Source organism: Rhinopithecus bieti, unplaced genomic scaffold (genome assembly GCF_001698545.2).
Source record: "Rhinopithecus bieti isolate Rb0 unplaced genomic scaffold, ASM169854v2 scaffold_43555, whole genome shotgun sequence".
Taxonomy (NCBI): domain Eukaryota; kingdom Metazoa; phylum Chordata; class Mammalia; order Primates; family Cercopithecidae; genus Rhinopithecus; species Rhinopithecus bieti.
The window spans coordinates 686,090-709,482 of NW_016817848.1; the positions used below are offsets into that span (position 1 = coordinate 686,090).

At 43.3% G+C, this 23,393-nt stretch overlaps 1 protein-coding gene across 1 annotated transcript; it reads left to right on the forward strand.

Moving 5' to 3' along the window:
• The first annotated feature begins 2,931 nt into the window (after positions 1-2,931).
• LOC108518091 (nuclear nucleic acid-binding protein C1D) lies at positions 2,932-3,442 on the forward strand. Its single transcript, XM_017856239.1, has one exon. It carries the CDS (start codon positions 2,932-2,934, stop codon positions 3,355-3,357), a length of 426 nt encoding a protein of 141 aa, XP_017711728.1. The 3' UTR covers positions 3,358-3,442.
• The last annotated feature ends 19,951 nt before the right edge of the window (positions 3,443-23,393 follow it).

Genomic DNA, 23,393 nt, shown 5'->3' on the forward strand with positions numbered 1-23,393 from the left:
GCAGCCTCCCCTGTCCAGGTGGAGTCCAGGTATGCAGAGCTTTCAGGTGAATAAAATATTCACTTTCTTGAAAAGTGGGTTATAGTTCTTAGCTCAGATATGATGTGGCCAAAAGAAATTCCTACAGGAAATTTCACTGGTGTTTCTATCAACTTACAGTGTTCCATCTGGATCTTAGCTCTTCTGTCACTTCATGCCCTTGGTAACCCATCACAATAGTTGAAATGTCAGCTGCAGATGTGTTGATTTCCTCAAGAATAGGAGAAGCCACTTTGGGAGGCCGAGTGGGCGGATCATTTGAGGTCAGGAGTTTGTGACCAGCCTGACCAACATCGTGAAACCCCATCTCTACTAAAAATACCAAAAAAATTAGCTGGACCTGGTGGCCTGTGCCTGTAATCCCAGCTACTTGGGAGGCTGAGGCAGGAGGATCGCTTGAACCTGGGAAGTGGAGGTTGCAGTGAGCCGAGGTCATGCCACTACACTCCAGCCTGGGCAACAGAGCAAGACTCAGTCTCAAAAAAAAAAAAAGAATAGAAGAGGCTGAGTCTCATGGAGGAATATCTGCCTATTTGCAAGTCCATTCTATAATTTTTTAAAAAGTGGAGTTGAGTTTTATAAATACCTAGACTCATAGGGGGAAGAAAAAGAAACAATTATGGTTTCTACAAAAGTTTATTTCTTTGTGCATTATATCCCATAATCAAAATCTAAGTGCAAAATCATTACTCTCTGAAAAGATTAAGTAAAATTGTGAAATTCTTACCAAGGTGTAATTGACAAAAATGGTGCTGTGATTTTTTTGTCCTCTCTGAAATTCATGCTGAAACCTAATCTGCAAAGTAACAGTATTAAGAGGTGGGTCCTTTAAGAGATAATTGGATCATGAAGTCTCTGCCTCCATGAATGGATTAATCCATTCCTAAATGAGTGAGTTAACGAGTGAGTAGGAATAATAGGGAGTGAATTATCACGAGACTGGTACTGTTATAAAAGCCTGGCTGGCTCTCTCTCCTGCAAACCTCTCTCCATGTGATGCTGTCTACCATGTTATGATGCAGGATGAGGCCCTTACCAGAAGCCAACCAGCTGTAGCCCATGGACTGTGGACTTCCCAGCCTCCAGCACTGTAAGAAATAAATTTCATTACATGGATGTATTATATGATGAAAAAAAAAAAAGGCCGATCTCAGTGGCTCATGCCTATAATTACTGCAGCCCTGACTCTCAGCTTCACGTGGTCGTCTCACTTCAGCCTCCTGAGTGGCTGGGACTACTGGTGCCCACCACCACACCAGCTAGTTGTTCTATTTTTTGTAGAGATGGGGTCTTGCTGTGTTGCCAGGGCTGGTCTCAAACTCCTGGGCTCAAGGGATCCTCCCTCCTCTACCTCCCAAAGTGCTGGGATTATAGGTATGAGACACCATGCCCCAACAGATAAACTTTAAGTAGTGATTTGGCATATAATAGGGACATTCTCTTTGATTCTTTTTTTTTTTTTTTGAGATGGAGTCTTGCTCTGTTGCCCAGGCTGGAGTGCAGTGGCACAATCTCTGCTCATTGCAAGCTCCGCCTTCTGGGTTCACACCATTCTGCTGCCTCAGCCTCCCGAGTAGCTGGGACTGCAGGCACCCGCCACCACGCCAGGCTATTTTTTTGGTATTTTTAGTAGAGATGGGATATATATAAAAAAATATATTTATATATAACATATAAAAATATTTATATACTATATGTCATATATTGTATATTATTTATATAAAATATTTTATTTGATATATATATTTTAATGTTTATTTATGTATTTTATGTATTAAATACATAAATACATAAAGCTGAAGAAATATATTTATATATAATATGTATTTATATATTTTATGTTTATAATTTAAATACATAACTTATAACTATATTTATATATCTATATTTAAATATTTATATAAAAATATGTATTTATTTTTCTGAGATGGGTCTTGCTCAGTCTCCCAGTTGGAGTGCAGTGGCACGATTTTGCTCCTGCAACCTCACCTCCTGGGTTCCAGCAATTCTCCTGCCTCAGCCTCCAGAGTAGCTGGATTACATGTTAGTATATATACCACCCACACACCCCATAATTATATGTTACTGTCTATACTATATATAGTGTACTTATATGTACATATATATACGTATATATAGTGTATATATATTAGAATCCTAGTTCAACCAATCTGCTGCCTTGGCCTCTTAAGTCTCGGATACAGGGAGCTACTGCGCCAGCCTGCGTCTTTTTTATTTAGTCAATTGTGCTCCCTTGTTTTGCACATCATTGTGAGCACCTGAGCAAAACTCTCCCCATGATCTTGGATGTTTATAATGAATCGTGTCTTACTGGTGTACCTCTTTAGGCTTTAGGCCTGAGAGAAGACAGCGTCTTAGAATATTTCATATTAAAAATAATTTTGGCCGGCGCGGTGGCTCAAGCCTGTATCCCCAGCACTTTGGGAGCCGAGACGGCGGATATGCGGTCGGAGATCGAGGGCACCTGGCTAAACACGGTGAAACCCCGGTTTCTACTAAAAATACAAAAAAAAATAGCCGGCGAGGTGGCGGGCGCCGTAGTCCCAGCTACTCGGAGGCGAGGCAGGGAAGTCCGGGGCGGCTGCAGGAGCTGGATCCGGCACTGCATCCACACGGGCGGCAGAGCGGACTCCGTTTCAAAAAAAATAATAAATAAATAAATAAATAAATAAATTTTGTACTTTTCTAATGTTTCAGGAATTTTACTTCTGTTGAAAAAAGGGCCATAAGATGCAATTATAATACATGTATTTCTGGGAATGTAGAGAAATATTTTAAAAGACTCAGTTCCAGATCCGGCACATCGTTGATGTCATCGTTGCCCGACCGCTTTCTAGGAGGACTGGAGTCGAATGTTGTGAGTCAGCCATAATGGCAGCTGAAGAAATTAATGAGGACTATCCAGTAGAAATTCACGAATATTTGTCAGCGTTTGGGAATTCCATTGATGCTGTAGATGAGATGCTGAAGAACATGATGTCTGTTTCTAGAAATGAGTTGTTGCAGAAGTTGAACCCACTTGAACAAGCGAAAGTGGATTTGGTTTCTGCATACACATTAAATTCAATGTTTTGGGTTTATTTGGCAACTCAAGGAGTGAATCCTAAGGAACATCCAGTAAAGCAGGAATTGGAAAGAATCAGAGTATATATGAACAGAGTCAAGGAAATGACAGACAAGAAAAAGGCAGGCAAGCTGGACAGAGGTGCAGCTTCAAGATTTGTAAAAAATGCCCTCTGGGAACCAAAACCGAAAAATGCATCAAAAGTTGCCAATAAAGAAAAAAGTAAAAGTTAACTTTTGGTTTTATGTACACATAGTCAGAAAGTACATCTTTTTTTTTCCACAAAATAATTCTGTGGTAGTGCAAGGTTTAAATGTATTCCTTATTGAATTAATATGTAAATTTACAGTAAATTTGTAAAGCTAAATATTTTCCTCTCCAAAGGGTGTTATCTTTATTGATTTGCACTATGAGGATTTTAACATTGTGATATATTTTATATTTACAATTTACCATCTCTTTTGATGAGACTCTTATTTCTTTATATAGGTCAGTCTTGCAAGTACCATTTTCTAAGAGAACAAAAAAAAACGCAACTGTGAAAATTTTAAGTGAAATGTTCTTTGTTACTATTTTAAATGAAATAACACACTTATACCATCCACAGACACATATAAAATACTCAATAAAGGCCAATTAATGTAGTTGATTGCACGTAGCTCCAGATACAGTTACTTCCCCAATTCATCGTCTATTTCTTCTTTCTCTTAATTATTTTGAGCTTATCAGTTGTAGCAAAAGCACACACTATTTTTCCTCTGCAGTAGTGTAGACAACATAAACAATCTCTTGGTAGAAGTTTTAATCCAGTCATTGCTTTATTTTATTTTGTTTTTTTATTTTAGATTCGGAGATTTGGGCTTTTATTGATCCTGTCACTCAAAAGTGAACCTAGTATCCTATAGTTTTTCAAACCTTCCCCGCTCCCTTCCTCCTCCTCTTTTGGAGTCCCCAGTGTCTTTTGTTCTCATCTTTATGTCTGTATGTACCCATTGTTTAACTCTGAGTTATAAGTGAAAACATGCAATACTTAGTTTTCTTTTTCTGCATTAATTTGCTTAGAATAATGGTTTCTAGCTGCATCCATGTTGCTACAAAGTCTATGATTTCATTCCTTTATGGCTGGGTAGTATTCCATGGTGTATATATACCACATTTTCTTTGTGCAGTACACCACTGATGGTTACCTAGGTTGGTTTCATGTCTTTACTATTGTGAATAGTGCTGTGATAAGCATACAAATGCAGGTGTCTTTTTGGTAGAATGATTTATTTTCCTTTGGACATATATCTAGTAGTGGGATTGCTGGGTTAGATGGTAATTCTATTTTTAGTTTTCTCGTTTGTTTGAGACTGAGTTTCGCTCTTGTTGCCCAGGCTGGAGTGCAATGGCGCCATCTCGGCTCACTGCAACCTCCGCCTCCTGGGTTCAAGCAATCCTCCTGCTTCAGCCTCCTGAGTAGCTGGGATTACAGGCGTGCACCACCACACCCGGCTAATTTTGTATTTTTAGTAGAGATGGGGTTTCTCCATGTTGGTCAGGCTGGTGTCGAACTCCCGACCTCAGGTGATCTGCCCACCTCTACCTCCCAAAGTGCTGGGATTGCAGGGATGAGCCCCCACGCCTGGCTGGAGCAGCCTCTTTCATCACATACTTACTGGGTCCCACGTGGAAGTGCCCCTGCCTCATCTGCAACAGTGCAGTGGGGAGGGGAGGGGAGAGGCAAGAGATGACACCCTCTCCACGTCCATTCCCAGGCTCTTATCTTGACTCCTTCAGTGAGTAGTGCTGCGGCCATGTTTCTTTTCCTCCAATGGGGGCTTTGGTGGGCTGCACTCCCCCAACCTTGAGTGGACTGCACTGAGGGTTATGACACCAAGGGATCCGCAACTCCCCAGTGACCTCTCTCTGGTCCCCTGTACTTGCTGGAGTCAAGTGGGTTGTGGGGTATGTCTGTGGGCAGTTAGACAATGCAGTGGCACCAGTGGTGTACAATTGTTATGGTACCTGTGGCCTGGGGTTTTCAGTCCTGCAAGTGGCCATGAGGCCTGCCCAGCTCATGCTCTCCTGACCTGGTGCGTCTCTTCTGGCATCCACACTGGCAGCAGGCCCAACTGGCTAGGCTTGTTCTAAGCTGTCTGCATCTAGGTTGCTGAGCCATTCCAGGTATTCTCAGCCATGAGACCCCATGGGGAAGAAGCCTTGGCTATCAGGCCCTGCCCTTCCCGGTCCAGTCTTGCAAAGAGGGGGGCACCCAGCTCCCATGCTGGCACATGGACCCGCACAGCACTCTTTGTGCAGTGCAGTGGAGGTGTGCTGTGGGCATCCTTCTGTGAGACTGGCCAGGTGGGCAGTCTTGGGAGGTGCTGGGAGGTAGTGGGAGTGAGGTGGTAGGGGGAGTGTGGTTCAGATGCACCTGGGTCCCACGCTCAGTGTGAGACAAAGCGTCTTCGGAAATCAGCGTTTGTGGTTGTGTTTTGCTACCATGGCACAGCACAGCGAAGCCTTCTGGGCTTTGCCCAGATTCAAGCTGTGCCTCTGCTTGTTCTCCAGGCGGCTCTCCCTGGAAGTCCAAGTGTTTATGGGGATCGTGGGAGCTCCTGTAGCTAGGTCCACAGGGGTCCATGGATGGAATGTGATGCCTGAAGTTCTTTTATCACCAGCTCCTTAGATTTGGTCCAGGTCCGGGAACTGTTCCTGGCACCCAGCAACTCCAAGTAGGCTGTGAGCTTCCTCCCTCTAAAACCATGGTGTTTGCGTGGCCTCTCCATTGACCCTCGGTGTTTTCTCAAGAGATATTTGAAATGTGAATGCTTCCTCAATACGTTGGTTCCTCTTCATGGAAGAAGCACCCTCCAGTGGCTTGTAGTTGTCCGTGTTGCCTCTTTTTGCTTTAAACCAATGGTGTGATGGCCATAACCTGGGTTTGAGTATATATATATATATAGTTGTTATTAGGATGTGGGCCTCTAATTTTTTTTTTTAATTTCCTTATTTAAAATGAGAAAAAAATATCTGTAGGTTTACCTTACCTTTCTGTTCCATTTCCTTCGCCCTCTTAAGCAAAATATTTCTTTCTTCATATACCCTATGTATAATATGTACCCTATGTACAGTACCAGCTAAGAGCAGGTGAGTCATGATAATGATATTCTGCTTTCATTATTTTCCTCACTTCTGCCTTCTAGGTATTCACAACTGACATAGATTTACCAAAAATTTACAGTGGCATAAGATTGTCTGCCATCTTTCTTTTTTCTTTTCTTTTCTTTTATTTTTTTGGTTGAGACGGGGTCTCTGTTGTCCAGCCTGGATGCAGTGGTTCTACCTCGGCTCACTGCGACCTCCACCTCCCAGGTTCAAGCGATTCTCTGCCTCAGCCTCCTGAGTAGTCGGAACTACAGGCATGTGCCACCACACCAGGCTAATTTTTGTATTTTTAGTAGAGATGGGGTTTTGTCATGTTGGCTAGGCTGGTCTCAAACTCCTGACCTCAAGTGATTCACCCACCTCGGCCTCCCAAACTGTTGGAATTACAGGCGTGAGCCACTGTGCCCAGCCCGTCTGCCATCTTTCTAGGATTTTAGGAGACAGGCCATGTATGGCCTATCTCCAGAGACAAATCTACCCATATAAAGTTTCGTATTATGTCATTTTACCAAAATAAGCAATGGGATGATTGTATCTGTCATGCGAGTCCATGTGAAGAGACCACCAAACAGGCAGGAAGGAAATTTGAGCAATAAAGCTTTTTAATCACCTGGGTGCAGGCAGGCTGAGTCTGAAAAGAGAGACAGCGAAGGGAGATAAGAGTAGGGCCGTTTTATAGGATTTGGGTAGGTAAAGGAAAATTACAGTCAAAAGGGGGTTGTTCTCTGGTGGGCAGGAGTGGGAGTCACAGGGTGCTCAGTGGGGAGCTTTTGAGCCAGGATGAGCCAGGAAAAGGACTTTCACAAGGTAATGTCATCACTTAAGGCAAGGACCGGCCATTTTCACTTCTTCTGTGGTGGAATGTCATCAGTTAAGGTGAGGCAGGGCATTTTCACTTTTGTGATTCTTCAGTTACTTCAGGCCGTCTGAGCACATCCGTGCAAGTCACAGGAGATTCAATGGCTTAGCTTGGGCTCAGAGACCTGACAGTATCCATCAGCATATCAACCAAGAAAAATAACTAGTATATATTTAGAGATGTGTTGCAAGGAACTGGCTTATGTGATTATGGACGATCACTTGAGAAAGTCCAAAGTCCATAGGAAAGGTTGGGCGAGAGGTGATGCTGTTGTTCACAGGCAGAATTTTTTTTATGGAAGACTCAGTTCTGCTTTGAAGGCCTTTTTTCCAACTGATTATTTCAATAATCAGGACCACTTATTTAAAGTCAACTGGACCAGGCATGGTGGCTCATGCCTATAATCCCAGCACTTTGGGAGGCTGAGGCGGGCAGATCACCTGAGGTCAGGAGTTCGAGACCAGCCTGGCCAACGTGACAAAACCCTGTCTCTACTAAAAGTACAAAATTTACAGGCATGTGATGGCACATGCCTGTAATTCCAGCTACTCGGGAGGCTGAGGCAGGAGAATTGCTTGAACCTGGGAGGTGGAGGTTGCAGGGAGCTGAGATCATGCCACTGCACTCCTGCTTGGGCAACACAGTGAGACTGTTAAAAAAAAAAAAAAGCCATCTGCTTTAGGATGCTGAGGAACATGACAAAACCAATGAATCCATGAGCATGAGCCCACTGCTGTAACTTACTTGCTAGGAAGTGAGCTCCTTGGTTGGAAGCAATGTTGTATGGCGTACTAAGACAGCAGAGAAGGTATTCTGTAAGTTTACAGATAGTTCTTTTGGCTGAAGGATTGGGTGCAGGGAAGGCAAAAGCATATCCAGCATGTCTATTCCAGTAAGAACAAACTTCATTCCTTCTACAGTGGTAGTGGTTGAATGTAATTATTTTTCCTCTAGATACAGCTTATCACCCTGGGTGATGGTGCCACACTGGGGACTCAGTGTTAGCCTCTGATGCTTTCTGTAGGTATGATTAAGAGTGTCCAATGGTGATAAATTGCCACATTTAGTCACGAACCCAGTGCCCTCTCTATTACTGGAACTGGTCATTAGTGCTTTTAAAGTTTGGTTTTTTTTTGGGGGGGGGGGATGGAGTCTTGCTGTCACCCAGGCTGGAATGCAGTGGTGTGATCTCGGCTCACTGCAACCTCTGCCTACGGGCTCAAGCAATTCTCTTGCCTCAGCTTCCTGAGTAGCTGGGCTTACAGGTGCCAGCCACCATGCCTGGCAGATTTTTGTGTTTTTAGTAGAGACGGGGGGGTTTCACCATGTTAGTCAGGCTGGTCTTCAGCTCCTGACCTCATGATTCACTTGCCTTGGCCTCCCAAAGTGTTAGGATTACAGTCGTGAGCCACCGTGCCTGACCAGTGCCCTTAAAGTTTGTTTGATTAGAGAACCAATCTTAGAAACCCAGAATCAATTCAGAAAACTCATCTATAATATTCTTTGTTATACAGCCACTAACAGTACCAATATCTGTCAGTCAAAATTCGACCAGAGAAACAGAATCAGTTTTCAAGGAAATTGACTTACACAATTGTGGGGACTGACTAGGCAGGAAGGAAATTTGTAGGGAAAGGTGATTTGACACTCTCAGGCAGGAGCTAAAGTTGTTCTCCAGTCCCACCCACATTATATTGAATAATCTGTTTTAGGTAAAGCCAATTGATTTTATATATTAATCACACGTGCAAAATGCATTTATAGCAACACCTGCATTCATGTTTGATTGATAAACAGCAGAGCTTAGACTAGCTAACTTCACACATGGCCAGACCACCACATTGATGATGGAATAAAACATGTTTCAGGAAAAGCTGAGGAAAATGTGAAAAGTACAAAGTATGGCGAGACTCTCCTTTTTTTTGAGAAGGTGTCTCGCTTGCTCTGCTGCCCGGGCTGGAGTGCAGTGGTGCGATCTCAGCTCACTACAAGCTCCACCTCCCGGGTTCATGCCATTATCCTGCCTCAGCCTCCCCAGCAGCTGGGATTACAGGCCCATGCCGCCACGCCCGGCTAATTTTTGTATTTTTAGTAGAGACGGGGTTTCACCATGTTAGCCAGGATGATCCACCTGCTTTGGCCTCCCAAAGTGCTGGGATTACAGGCTTGAACCACCGCACCTAAACTCCATTTGTTAAATAACATGGCCAAGCCAAATAATTAAGAGTTAAAAGAACCTGAACACAGAGAAGAAAATGCTTAAATATGTGTAAACTAGAGGGCACAGAACCAAAGTCATATTTGGAAAAGTATCATGATAGATGCAAAATTACCTAGTAGAATCTGTACTACTTAAAATTCAACTTACCCTTAATCTAATTACTTCAAAATCCTTTTATAATGGTGTTAAATATTTAATGATGGGATTAAGTAGAAAGGTATTTAACAAATGGGTGTGTCCAGGTTCAGTGGCTCATGCCTGTAATCCCAGCACTTTGGGTGGCCAGGTGGGCGGATCACCTGAGGTCAGGAGTTGGAGAGATGGGTGGGCCATCCTGAGTTTTGTTGTATCTTGTGTCCCTGGCAGTTTTTCAGTGAAGCCACTAGACTCGGGAATGCAGGCCACCCTTCCCAGTATGGATTTGGCCAAAAGTTCAAATGGTAAGTTCCTATCAGCCTGCTCACTGTTCTCTGTGTTGATTCCAAAGGCCTTGTTTGTTTTCCAGAGTTTATGAAAGTTTAAATCATGACTCAGCATGGTGGCTCACGCCTGTAATCCTATCACTTTGGGAGGCCGAGGTGGGAGGATCACCTGAGGTCAGGAGTTCGAGAACAGCTTGGCCAACATGGTGAAACCTCGTCTCCACTAAAAATACAAAAATTAGCTGGACGTGGTGACGGGCACCTGTAATCCCAGTTACTCGGTAGGTTGAGGCAGGAGAATTGCTTGAAACCAGGAAGTGGAGGTTGCAGTGAATTGAGATGGCGCCATTGTACTCCAGCCTGGGTGATAGAGCGAGACTCTGTCTCAAAAAAAAAAAAAAAAGTTGAAGTCAAAACCATGATTAGAAGGATATGCTTTAATTTTTAGTTTTTTACATGATATTTACTTATTTTATTAATTTTATGTATTTTTCTAATTCTGTTGCTTCTTATTTTCTTGCATGCACTGTTGTGGAATTTCTGTAAGCTTTTGCTCTGTATTCTTAGATCATTGCCTATCATATTTCCTAAAATATGAATTTACACCTATATGTATCCTTACTAGCATGACTTAAGATATGTTGCTAAAGTAAAAATATAGAGTCATCATTGGATATATTGGTTTTCCATCTGAAATAAACGTAATGTGCTCATGCCAATAATTTTTTTTTTGTATTTTATTTTTATTTATTTATTTTATTATTAGTTAATTATTTTTATTAAACTTTAAGTTCTAAGGGTAATGTGCATAACGTGCAGGTGTTACATAGGTATACTTATGCCATTTGGTGTCTGCACCCACCAACTCAAAGTCAGCACCCATCCATTCATCATTTATATCATGATAACTCCCCAATGCAATCCCCTCGCCTCCTCCCCCATCCCCATAAGGCCCCAGTGTCTGATGATCCCCTTCCCGAGTCCAAGTGATCTCATTGTTCAGTGCCCACTATGAGTGAGAACATGCGGTGTTTGGTTTCTCTCTTGTGATACGATTTCAGAATGATGGTATTCTTCATATTCTTTTATTCCTTTTCATCTTTGCTAGGCTCACTAGAAAGAGAGGCCCGGCGAAAGAGGATTGTTTTGAACCAGCATCAAAAAGATACCCTCCAGGCGTGGTTTGAAAAGAATCCTTATCCTGGTATAGCTGCCAGGGATCAACTGGCCAAAGAAATTGGCATTCCAGAGCCTAGAATTCAGGTAGGCATTTGGTTTCTATTTATTTTCTTTCAAATTTAGGTAAAGAGAAAAGCTAGGCTAAGCACTTTCAAGCAATTCTCTTAGTTCTCGTATTTTGCCAAGAAGTTTATTCCTGTTATGTAGAGGAAAAAATAAAACAGAATCAATAACTCTGTATCTCTTTTTTTTTTTTTTTTTTGAGACAGGATGCCACTCTGTCACTCAGACTGGAGTGTAATGACTCAATCACAGCTCACTGCAGCCTCAACTTCCTTGGCTCAATCAATCCTTCCATCTCACCTTTCCAAGTAGCTGGGACTACAGGCATATGCCACCATGACCAGCTAATTATTATTATTTTTTTTTTCTTTGAGACTGAGTCTCACTCTGTTGTCCAGGCTAGAATGCAATGGCACAATCTCGGCTCACTGCAGCCTCCACCTCCTAGGTTCAAATGATTCTGCTGCCTCAGCCTCCCGAGTAGTTGGGACTACAGGCATGCACCACCACACCTGGCTAATTTTAGTATCTTTAGCAGAGACAGGGCTTCGCCATGTTGGCTAGGCTGTTCTGGAACTCCTAACCTCAGGTAATCTGCCTGCCTCCGCCTCCCAAAGTGTTGGGATTACAGGCGTGAGCCACTGCACCCCATCCCAGCTAATTTAAAAAAGTTTTTGTATAGATATGGTCTTGCCATCTTGCCCAGGCTGGTCTGAAACTCTTGGGCTCAAGCAATCTTCCCACCTGTTTCCCAAAGTGCTGAGATTATAGGTGTGAGCCACCACATCTGGCCCTAATTTTTTTAAAGCTAATGTCCCTAATTTGATTCATACACAAGAAATTCTATATTGAATTATTTTAAATAAAATTATTGATGCAATAATTAAACTAAGATAATTTTTTAACTTATTAAAGAGATAAAGTATATAATTGTCCCAAGTGAGATGATATTTAAACCAATGAAGACAAGTGAATATGTCTTTTTAGGGGTAAAAATTGAGTTCGGGTTTTAGCATCTAATATATAATCTCTGATTAATTGGTTATAATGACCTCAATTTTTGAAAATGCTCAAGAGAATAAAATTTTCTTAAGTTTTTAATTGCCTGATTGTTTCTTCCTGCCTACTGAGCAGATGAAACCAAGTCACTGAGACCAAGGCATTGCAATAAATAATTTAATTGACATGAGGTTGGCCACACCACGTGGAGATGTAGTTATCACTTAAATCAACCTCCCTGAAAATTCAGAGGCTAGGATTTTTCAAGGATAGTTTGGCAGGTAAGGGAATGGATGTACTTGATTAGTTGGGAATGTAATCATAAGGGTGTGGAATATGGTCCTCCTGTGCGGAATCTGCATCTGGGTGGGCCCACAGGGTGGTCAGCAGTCTGGGTGGAGCTATCAGTTGTCAGAAGGTCAAAAACCTGTAAAGACATCTCAAAAGGCCAATCTTGGTTCTACAATAGTGATGTTATCTGGAGGAATAATTGGGGAAGTTGTGACCTGTGGAATAATGGCTGGTAATCCTTTAGGTCTACACGTCAGTAGAATTCAGGCTCCTCTTATCCTCCTATCCTGGTGGTCTTTCATTAGCTTTACAAAGGCAGTTTGGGGGAAGGGCTGTTATCATTTAAACTATAAACTAAATGTCTCCCAAAGTTAGCTTCGCCCAAGCCCAGGAATGCCTAGGGATGGTTTGGAGGCTAAAGGCAAACTGGGCTGGGTGTGGTGGCATGCATCTGTAGTCTCAGATACTTGGGAGGTTGAGGCAGGAGAATAGCCTGAGCCCGGGAGGTGGAGATTGCAGTGAACCAATATTGCACCATTGCACTCTACACTGGGCCTAAAAGCAAGACCCTGTCTCAAAAGTAGATAAATTAATTAATAAAAGCAAGGTGGGTGCTGGTTAGGTCAGATTTCTTCCATTGTCATAATTTTCTCACTGTTACAATTTTTGCAAAGGCAGTTTCATGTTTAGATGATCTATTCTGGGTATGGGAGATAGGGCTTACTCAAATTCCGGTAATAAAATTGCTGCATGTGAGAACAACTGGTGATTGGCTGCCTGAGAGGCACTGAGCTCGTTGGAACCTATGGTGAGAAGGAAAGGCCAGGAAACAACGTAAGGTGCTGTTAGTTCTCATACGGCATTTACAAAGGTATTCATTCATTAGTTTAGATTCCAGCTGTGTGTAAGACTTTTTATCTAAAAATATTTTGATTAATTAATTTAGAGAACAGATATAGGCTTTGAGCACAATGCTTGGGAATTAAGAGCAGATCAATAGTGCCTACGAAAATAGTCAAACTCTATAAAATATTTTGTATTTTTTTGTTTTTTAACTTTTGGGTTTTTTTTTCTTCTGTTTTCTTTTCTCTTTCTCTTTTCTTTTGTTTTTTCTTTTTTTTGAGAAGGAGTTTTTGCTCTGTTGCTCAGGCAATCCACCCGCCTCGGCCTCCCAAAGTGCTAGGATTACAGGCGTGAGCCACCGCACCTGGCCTGGCCTGTATTTCTTAAAAGTGTATCATTGAAGTCTCATGTCTCCCTAGAATGTATAAAACCAAGCTGCATCCTGACTACCTGGGGCACATGTTCTTAGGACCTCCTGAGGGCTGCATCATGGGCCAGGATCACTCATACTTGGCTCAGTGCATTTCTTTAAATATCTTACAGATGTTATGCAGAAGTTAAAAAAACTAAAAGTTAAAAAAGGCCGGGTGCAGTCACTCATGCATGTAACCCTAGCATTTTGGGAGGACCAAGGCGGATGGATTACTTGAGGTCAAGAATTCGAGACCAGCCTGGCCAACATGGTGAAACCCCATCTGCACTAAAAATACAAAACAGCTGGGCCTGGTGGCGGGCACCTATAATCCCAACTACTCGGAAGGCTGAGGCAGGAGAATTACTTGAATCCAGGAGGCAGAGGTTGCAGTGAGCCAAGATCGCACCACTGCACTCCAGCCTGGGAGGTAGAACAAGACCTTGTCTAAAAAATAAATAATAAATGTGCCCACCTCAGCCTCCTGAGTAGCTGGGACTACAGGTGCATGCCACCACACCTGGCCAAATTTTCTATTTTTTTTTTTTTTAATTTGTAGAGATGAGGTTTTGCCATATTACCCAGACTGGTCTCAAACTCCTGAGCTCAAGTGATCAGCCTGCCTTGGCCTCCCAAAGTGCTAGCATTATAGGCATGAGCCACAGCACCCAGCGATAAATGTTTCTTTTCAGACTTTTAAAGGTGTCAGACCCGGTTGGGCACAGTGGCCCATGCCTGTAATTCCAGCACTTTGGGAGGCAGAGGCAGGCGGATCACCTGAGGTCAGGTGTTCCAGACCAGCCTGACCAACATGGAGAAACCCCGTCTCTACTAAAAATATAAAATTAGCCGGGCATGGTGGCCCATGTCTGTAATCCCAGCTATTCCGGAGGCTGAGGCAGGAGAATCGCTTGAACCCAGGAGGCGGAGGTTGCAGTGAGCTGAGATCAAGCCATTGCACTCTAACCTGGGCAACAAGAGTGAAACTCCGTCTCAAAAAAATAAAATAAAATAAAATAAAAAATGAAGGTGTCAGACTCATTCTCCTAGATCTGGGAAAGGCATAGAAAGGGAAGGGGGAATGATTGCATTAATGGACACCCTTTACAGATGAAAATTTTCACCACAGCTTTTCAAGACCCCTTCTGCCTGCTGGCCAAATGGTAGCCATTTAAAAATATGTCAAATAAATATATTTTGGGGTAAAATGGCCACAGAAAACAGTTGGACTAACATACCTTCATACTTATATCTTATTTCATTCCAGGGCCAGATATATATGTGGATATATATGTGGAAATATCTATGGAATTAATCTTTGAAATATACATATATATACATATATTATGAAATATTATTTCTTATGAAGAGATGACGGGGCCAACAAAAGACATTGAATACCTATTTGACAAAGGAGAGAGAGAGAAAACTGTCTTTTTTTTCTTTTTTTGAGACAGGGTCTGCCTATAGGGTTCAAATGATTCTTGTGCCTCAGCCTCCCTAGTAGCTGGGATTACAGGTGCCCACCACCACACCTGGCTAATTTTTGTATTTTTAGTAGAGACAGGATTTTCACCATGTTGGCCAGGCTGGTCTCCAACTCCTGACCTCAGGTGATCCACCTGTCTTGGTCTCCCAAAGTGCTGAGATTACAGGTGTAAGCCACCGTGCCCGGCTGAAAACAGTGTCTTAAATCAAGAAAATTTACTTCACTGGAGAGGCCATTAGAAGACCTAATTTGAGCTCAAACTGATGCTGTCCTGAATTTCATGTTAATAATTTAAGGCAATAGTATCGTTGTTAGAATAATACATTGCTTTTTGCTCATGAATATTACCCCAAGGGCAGATGCCAAATCAGTTTTGTTTGACTGGATTGTTGTTTGGAGTGATCTGAGTTACGTCTTCTCTCCCCACATCTTCTTGGGCCACTTAGGTTTGGTTTCAGAACCACAGATCGAGACAGAGACGACTGGGGTTAAAATGCTGCTTTGAGGAATATCAAACCCAGGGACAGACTAATCCTCAGTTTGGGACTCAAGGTAAGAACCCACAAGTCCAAATAAAATTCCTCAGTGGATCTCCTTGAGTGTATAAACAACTCTGCATGTTGTGCCCACATTTTCTGCAAAGAATGCTTAGACTAGGGACCAAATAATAGTGTCTGACACTGGGCATCCTAGTGTCAGATATATAGACATCATCTCACTATTTGGAGTGGGGGTATATTACTGGTTGCCTGGGAGAAGTCCTCAAATGCAGGTGGGACCTTGACCCCAGTTGGTGTCCAGGCTCTTGACACCATTGCATGAAGGAATTCAACGATGAGTCAGAAAATAGTAAATGTAGGGAGATTCATTGCAAAGTGAAAGGTATTGTAACTGCCCAATGGATTCACCTTGCCCACTGGCTAGACAGCCAATTTATCAAGACAGGGGAATTGCAATAGAGAAAGAGTTATTCTCACAGAGCCAGCTGTGTGGGAGACCAAAGTTTTAATATTACTCAAATCAGTCTGCCTCAGTCTTCAGGGATCAGAGTTTTTAAGAATAATTTGGTGGGTTGGGGGATTGAATCGGGAATGCTGATTGGTCAGGTCAGTGATGAAATCATAGGGAATTGAAGGTGTCCTTTTCTGCTGAGTCAGTTCCTGGGTGGGGGCCACAAGATCAGATAAGTCCGTTTATTGATCTGGGTGGTGCCAGCTGATCCATCAAGTGCAGGGTCAGCAAAGTATCTCAAACACTGATCTTAGGTTTCACAATAGTGATGCTCTTCCCAGGAGGAATTTGGGGAGGGTCAGAGCCTTGTAGCTTCTAGCTGTGTACCTCCTAAACCATAATTTCTAATCTTGTGGCTAATTTGGCAAGAAGAAGATTTGTTTTGGGAAAGCGCTGTTATCATCTTTGTTTTAAACTATAAACTAAGCTCCTCCCAAAGTTAGTTTGGCCTACACCCAGGAATGAACAAGGGCAGCTTGGATGTTAGAAGCAAGATAGAGTAGGTTAGGGCAGGTCTCTTTTACTGTGTCAGTTATAATTCTCCAATGGCAGTTTTGTGACTGGAATGAAGGTCTTGAATGTTAGATTAAACAAAACGCACAAACAAAGCAACCAGAGAATAAAACAGCAAAAGCAGAGATTTATTGTAATGAGAGTACACTCTACAGGGTGGGAGTGGGCCCCACTGGTTGCAAGAGCCGCGGTTGCGAAGTTTTCTGGGGTTTAAGTACCCTTTAGAGGTTTCCTATCGGTTATCCACTATGTGAATGAAGGATTTGGCCTGTGGCCAATTAGAAGCAGAAGTGAATTGACCAGAGACTGTCAGAGTTGGCACAGTATGCAAACTAAGGAGCAGCCCTTGACCAATCAGAGGATTGAGTGAATTGGCGCCTTATGCAAATAAGAGTGACCCACAGCTAATCAGAGGCATTTCTGTTTGTGAGGTAGTGGAGTGGAGAGGTGGGGTATGTCGGGGAAGTGGCTTCTGGTGCCCTGTTACTTGGGCATGGAGGTGGGGTTTCCCCTCTGATCTAGTTCTGGGCAGTTGACACAAACTGGTCTTTGGTTTCCTGTCTCCAGACCCTATTCTCCTGCCTCAGTTTCAGTATACACTCAAGAAAGGGGAGTGTGGGTGTACTCAAGAGTTATGTGCAAGGGGTTTGGGCTGCTACCTTTATGGGTTTCTTTAACCAAGGGGTGGAATATTCATGAAGATTCCTGGAAAAAGGTGGAGATTTCTTAGAACTATGGTGTCACCCCTTTTTACACTAAATATGGGTGTTTCCAGAACTATCATGATGCTGGTGGGTGTGTAATTTAGTATATTAATGAGCATATAAGGAGGTCCTAGGAGAAACCCAGCTCAGATCCAGCACCATGTTGGGTCCAGTCAGTCTCAGACAGTTTTGTCCATGTCTGTTTTTTTTTTAATTTATTTTTTGTATATTTTTTGTATTTTTTTGTAGAGATGGTGTTTCCCCATGTTGTCCAGGCTGATCTTGAACTCCTGTGCTTACATGATCCACCCACCTTGGGCTCCCAAAGTGCTGGGATTACAGGCATGAGCCACTGTGCCCGGCCACAGATCTGGCTTATTTATTTATTTATTTATTTATTTATTTATTTATTTATTTTTCTGAGACAGAGTCTCGTTCTGTCTCCCAGGCTGGAGTGCAGTGGTACCATCTTGGCTCACTGTAACCTCTGCCTCCTGGGTTGAAGCAATTCTGCCTCAGCCTCCTGAGTAGCTGGGATTATAGCCACGTGCCACCACACCCAGCTAATTTTTGTATTTTTAGTAGAGACGGGGTTTCACCATGTTGGCCAGGCAGGTCTTGAACGCCTGACCTCATAATCCGCCCACCTTGGCTTCCCAGAGTGTTGGGATTACAGGCGTGAGCCACCGCGCCCGGTCCCTGGGTTTTATTTTATTTTTATTTTTTGAGCTAGGGTCACACTTTGTCATTCAGGCTGGAGTGTAGTGGCGTGATTATGGCTCACTGCCTTCTTGAACTCCTGGGTTCAAGCAATTCTCCCACCTCAGCCTCCCCGCAAGTAGCTGAGACTACAGGCACATGCCACCACATCTGGTTAATTTTTTTTTGTAGCGACGAGGTTTTGTCATGTTGCTCAGACTGATCTCGAACTTATGTGCATATTTTGCAGTGTTTCACGAGAGAAAATGGCCTTAATTGCCCCTTATTCTCCCTCCGCGTTGTAAATAAACATGTGTTTAATATAGGTTAAAGCTATATATAAAAACTCAGAACTTGAATCCTGTCAGCTTAAACCTGTGTAGGGAATTTTGAGTTTTTAAAATGTGAAAGTATTTGGATCTATGTTGAAAGTCGTATATTTTTATCTGTGCAATGCTGAGTGCAGGCCACCAGTTCCTAAACAGAGGTTCCCTATGTACACATTTTACATGGTTGAATAAACACATTGTCTCCACTCAAAAAAAAAAAAAAAAAAAAAAAAATAGGGATCCTCGGCCGAGTGTTGTGGCTCATGCCTATAATCCCAGCACTTTGGGAGGCCAAGGCGGGTGGATCACCTGCGGTTGGGAGTTTGAGACCAGTCTGACCCACATGGAGAAACCCAACCTCTACTAAAAATACAAAATTAGCCAGGCATGGTGGCACATGCCTGTAATCCCAGCTACTCGGGAGGCTGAGGCAGGAGAATCGCTTGAATCTGGGAGGTGGAGGTTGTGGTGAGCTGCGATGGCGCCATTGCACTCCAGCCTGGGCAATAAGAGCGAAACTCTGTCTCAAAGAAAAAAAAAAAAAGGAAAAATATTGATCCTCCTGCCTTGGTCTCCCAAAATGTTGGGATTATAGGTGTGAGCCACCGTGCCTGGCCAACACCCAGTTTTTTCAGGGTCTTATCAGCCTATAGCCTCTACTCATGTGTAACTGCTGCCTGGAATTTTTTATTCTCCTGTGACCACCCTGTATTATTCTTGTCTCAGGGGAAAGATAGTTTCTTACCAAGAAGGGTTTTGGGCCAGGTGCTGTGGCTCACGCCTGTAATCCAGCACTCTGGGAGGCCGAGGCGGGCAGATCACCTGAGGTCAGGAGTTCGAGACCAGCTTGGCCAATATGCTGAAAACCCTGTCTCTACTAAAAATACAAAAATTAGCTGAGTGTGGTGGCACATGCCTGTAATCCTAGCTACTTGGGAGGCCGAGGCAGGAGAGTGGCTTGAACCTGGGAGGTGGATTGCAGTGAGCCAAGATCTGCGCCATTGCACTCCAGCCTGAGCAAAACTCCATTTCAAAACAAACAAACAAACAAACAAAAAAAAAAAGAGAGAGAAGGGTTTGAACCTCCCATTTCTGCTCCTGCTAAGCAGTGCCGTGTCCTGCTCTCCTGTCACCTCTGGGGTTCTATCCCAGGGATGGGACTGGCTGCTGAGTTCCACAGGGAGTGTACAGAGAAAGTAAAGGTTGTCAGAATGGTATTCAAAAATTTAATTTTCAGGTTTGAATGTGAAAACTGGCCTAAAAATCCTATTTTGTGCCCATATTCTATTTAGCGAAAGAAGCTGGACGAATTCGAACATCTATCACAAGATCTCAAGTTAGTATCCTAGTTCAAGCCTTTGAGAAGAATCAGTTCCCTGGAATTGCTACCAGGGAAGAACTGGCTAAACAAACTGGCCTTCCAGAATCCAGAATTCAGGTAAGTTTTATGTTTTTGGCACCAAATTTGACCCGTCTAGAATTGGTATTGCTTCCTGAGATGTTGCTGGATATATTTGAGCTATTTGGGGTTATCTAGGGCAAAGGCATGGGATAGTAAACATGTGGCATTGCAAGTTAAAGTCTGGTGAAGGGATGTATTTGCTAATCACATTGCATACATCGAGAAACAATAACAGGACAAGAGTGGGAAAATGTGAAAGTTGACATATTTTGAGAACAGTCTATGTCAGGGTTGCTAAGCCTTGGTAGTGTTGATTCAGCCTGAGTTATTAGGGCTTTGTGCTGTGTGTGGTGGGATATTCATCAGCATCCAGGGTCTACAGAATGCCAGTAGAGACCCTGACCTCGCCCCACCCCCTATTGTAATAACCTAGAAAGTCTAGGAATATTTCCAATGACCTGCCATCAGGGTAAGCATAAGATTGCCCCAGTTAAGAATCCCTGTGCTTTGCAAATTATGGGGTGGTGGTGAAGTGTACATTAAATGTTCATAATTTCTGAAGCACATTTATAGGGTAATCTAGACAGAAACTTTCAAAACTTTCATATGTATTTTTTTTTGTTTTTTGAGACAGAGTCTTGCTCTGTTGCCCAGGCTGGAGTACAATGGCGTGACCTCAGCTGACTGCAACCTCCGCCTCCCAGGTTCAAGCAATTCTCATGCCTCAGCCTCCCAAGTAGCTGGGACTACAGGCTTGCATGACCATGCCTGGCTAATTTTTGTATTTTTAGCAGAGATGGGGTTTCACCATGTTGGCCAAGCTGGTCTCGAACTCCTGACCTCAGGTGATCGGCCCGCCTTGGTCTCCCAAAGTGTTAGGATTACAGGCGTGAGCCACCACGCCTGGCCTGTATTTTTGAATATCTATGATCATACTTATACCTGTTCAGATGTGTTCTTAATGTGCTTCCTGGTGGAAAAGAGAGATCTTATGCCTTTTTAGCCAGAGTATTACTTCATCTACAACTCATGGCTGCATGTGTCATGACTTCCATCCTTGATCGAAGTGTTGGTGTATGTATCAACTGCACATACGGCCCAGATTTATTATTTTGACTTTAAACTTAGAAAGGGGCCAGACATGGTGGCCCACACCTGTAATCCCAGCACTTTGGGAGGCCGAGGCGGGTGGATCACCTGAAGTCAGGAGTTCGAGACCAGTCTGGCCAACATGGTGAAACCCCGTCTCGACTAAAAATACAAAATTAGCCGTGGTGACACATGCCTGTAATCCCAGCTACTCAAGAGACTGAGGCAGGAGAATCACTTGAACCCGAGAGATGGAGGTTCCAGCGAGCCAAGAGATTGCACCATTGCACTCCAACCTGGGCGACAAGAGCAAAACTCTGTCTCAAAATAAATAAATAAGTAAATAAGTTAAAAAATCAGTAAGGCACATCTCAACTAGAAGAGATGGATTTGGATTACAGGAATTATCTGTTTTGTTTGTTTGTTGAGACAGAGTCTCGCTCTGTCGCCCAGGCTGGAGTGCAGTGGTGAGATCTCGGCTCACTGCAACCTCCGCCTCCCGGGTTCAAGTGATTCTCTGCCTCAGCCTCCCGAGTAGCTGGGACTATAGGCGCCCACCACCACGCCTGGCTAATGATTTGCTTTTTTTTTTTTTTTTTTTTTTTTTTNCAGGAGTTCGAGACCAGTCTGGCCAACATGGTGAAACCCCGTCTCGACTAAAAATACAAAATTAGCCGTGGTGACACATGCCTGTAATCCCAGCTACTCAAGAGACTGAGGCAGGAGAATCACTTGAACCCGAGAGATGGAGGTTCCAGCGAGCCAAGAGATTGCACCATTGCACTCCAACCTGGGCGACAAGAGCAAAACTCTGTCTCAAAAATAAATAAATAAGTAAATAAGTTAAAAAATCAGTAAGGCACATCTCAACTAGAAGAGATGGATTTGGATTACAGGAATTATCTGTTTTGTTTGTTTGTTGAGACAGAGTCTCGCTCTGTCGCCCAGGCTGGAGTGCAGTGGTGAGATCTCGGCTCACTGCAACCTCCGCCTCCCGGGTTCAAGTGATTCTCTGCCTCAGCCTCCTGAGTAGCTGGGACTATAGGTGCACACCACCACACCCAGCTAATTTTTGTATTTTTAGTAGAGATGGAGTTTCACCATATTGGCCTGGCTGGTCTTGAACTCCTGACCTCGTGATCCACCCGCCTTGGCCTCCCAAAGTGCTGGGATTACAGGCGTGAGTCACTGCACCCAGCAGATTACAGGAATTATCAAGACGGAAAACATTTTGAGAAATGAATGCTTGTGTAAATTCATGCAGATTTCAGTGGTGAGGGTGAAGAATTTACAAGTATATGTTCTACAAGAGTGGTCAGGGACCATTTTTGTGGAAGACAACTTTTTCTTTTCTTTTTTTTTTTGAGATGGAGTTTCGCTCTGTTGCCCAGACTAGAGTGCAGTGCAGTGGCACCATGTTGGCTCGCTGCAACCTCTGCCTCCTGGATTCAAGTGATTCTTGTGCCTCAGCCTCTCGAGTAGCTGGGACTACAGGCGTGCACCACCATGCCCACCTAATTTTTGTATTTTTAGTAGTGATGGGGTTTCACCATGTTGTCCAGGTTGGTCTTGAACTCCTGACCTGAGGTGATTCACCCACCTTAGCCTCCCAAAGTGCTGGGATTACAGGCGTGAGCCACCGTGCCCAGCATGGAAGACAATTTTTCAATGGATGGGGTTGGGGGGAAATAGTTTCAAGATGAAACTGTTCCACCTCAGATCATCAGGCGTTAGTTACTATTATCATAAGGGGCATACAACCTAGATCCTTCAGATACACAGTTCACAATAGGGTTCACACTCCTTTGAGAATCTAATGCTGCTGCTGATCTGACAGGAGGCAGAGTTCAGGTGGTAATACTTGCTTGCCTACTGCTCACTTCCTACTCTGCAGCCATGGACCAGTACACGCTCACGGCCTGGGAATTGGGAACCCCCATTCCACAACACAAAATGAGGGCAATATAAAATTACATCATTCTAGTAATATAAAGGGAAAATAATTCGTGGATAAAGTTTCACAATTTTGGGATTTCAGAAAATCAGTGTAGAATACATCCCAAAGCAGAAGTAAACTGGCTGGGCGGAGTGCCTCATACCTGTAATCCCAGCACTTTGGGAGCTCAAGACCAGTGGATCACCTTAGGTCAGGAATTCGAGACCAGCCTGGCCATCATGGTGAACCCCTGTCTCTATTAAAAACACAAATATTTGCTGGGTGTGGTGGTAGGCACCTGCAATCCCAGTTACTTGGGTGGCTAAGGCAGGAGAATCTCTTGAACCCGGGAGGCTGTGGGTTGCAGTGAGTTGAGATCACGCCACTGCACTCCAGCCTGGGTGACAAAGCGAGACTCAGTCTCAAAAAAAAAAAAAAAAAAAAAGAAAGAAAAAAAGAAAAAAAAAGAAGTAAACAGTGGCCCTTAATTGGGGCATATTTTAAAGAACAATTTACATATCTCAGATAATCCTGAGATTAGGCCTTATGTTCATAGTCTCCTTGCTTAACAGATTTTGAGAAGCAGCTGGAATCTTACATCTGCTGATGTCTAGGTATCCCTTTTTTTTCTTTCTTTCTTTCTTTTTTTTTTTTTTTT

Excerpts from the sequence above, each read along its gene's own strand:
- LOC108518091 (XM_017856239.1), top strand. The coding sequence starts at position 2,932 with ATGGCAGCTGAAGAAATTAATGAGGACTATCCAGTAGAAATTCACGAA.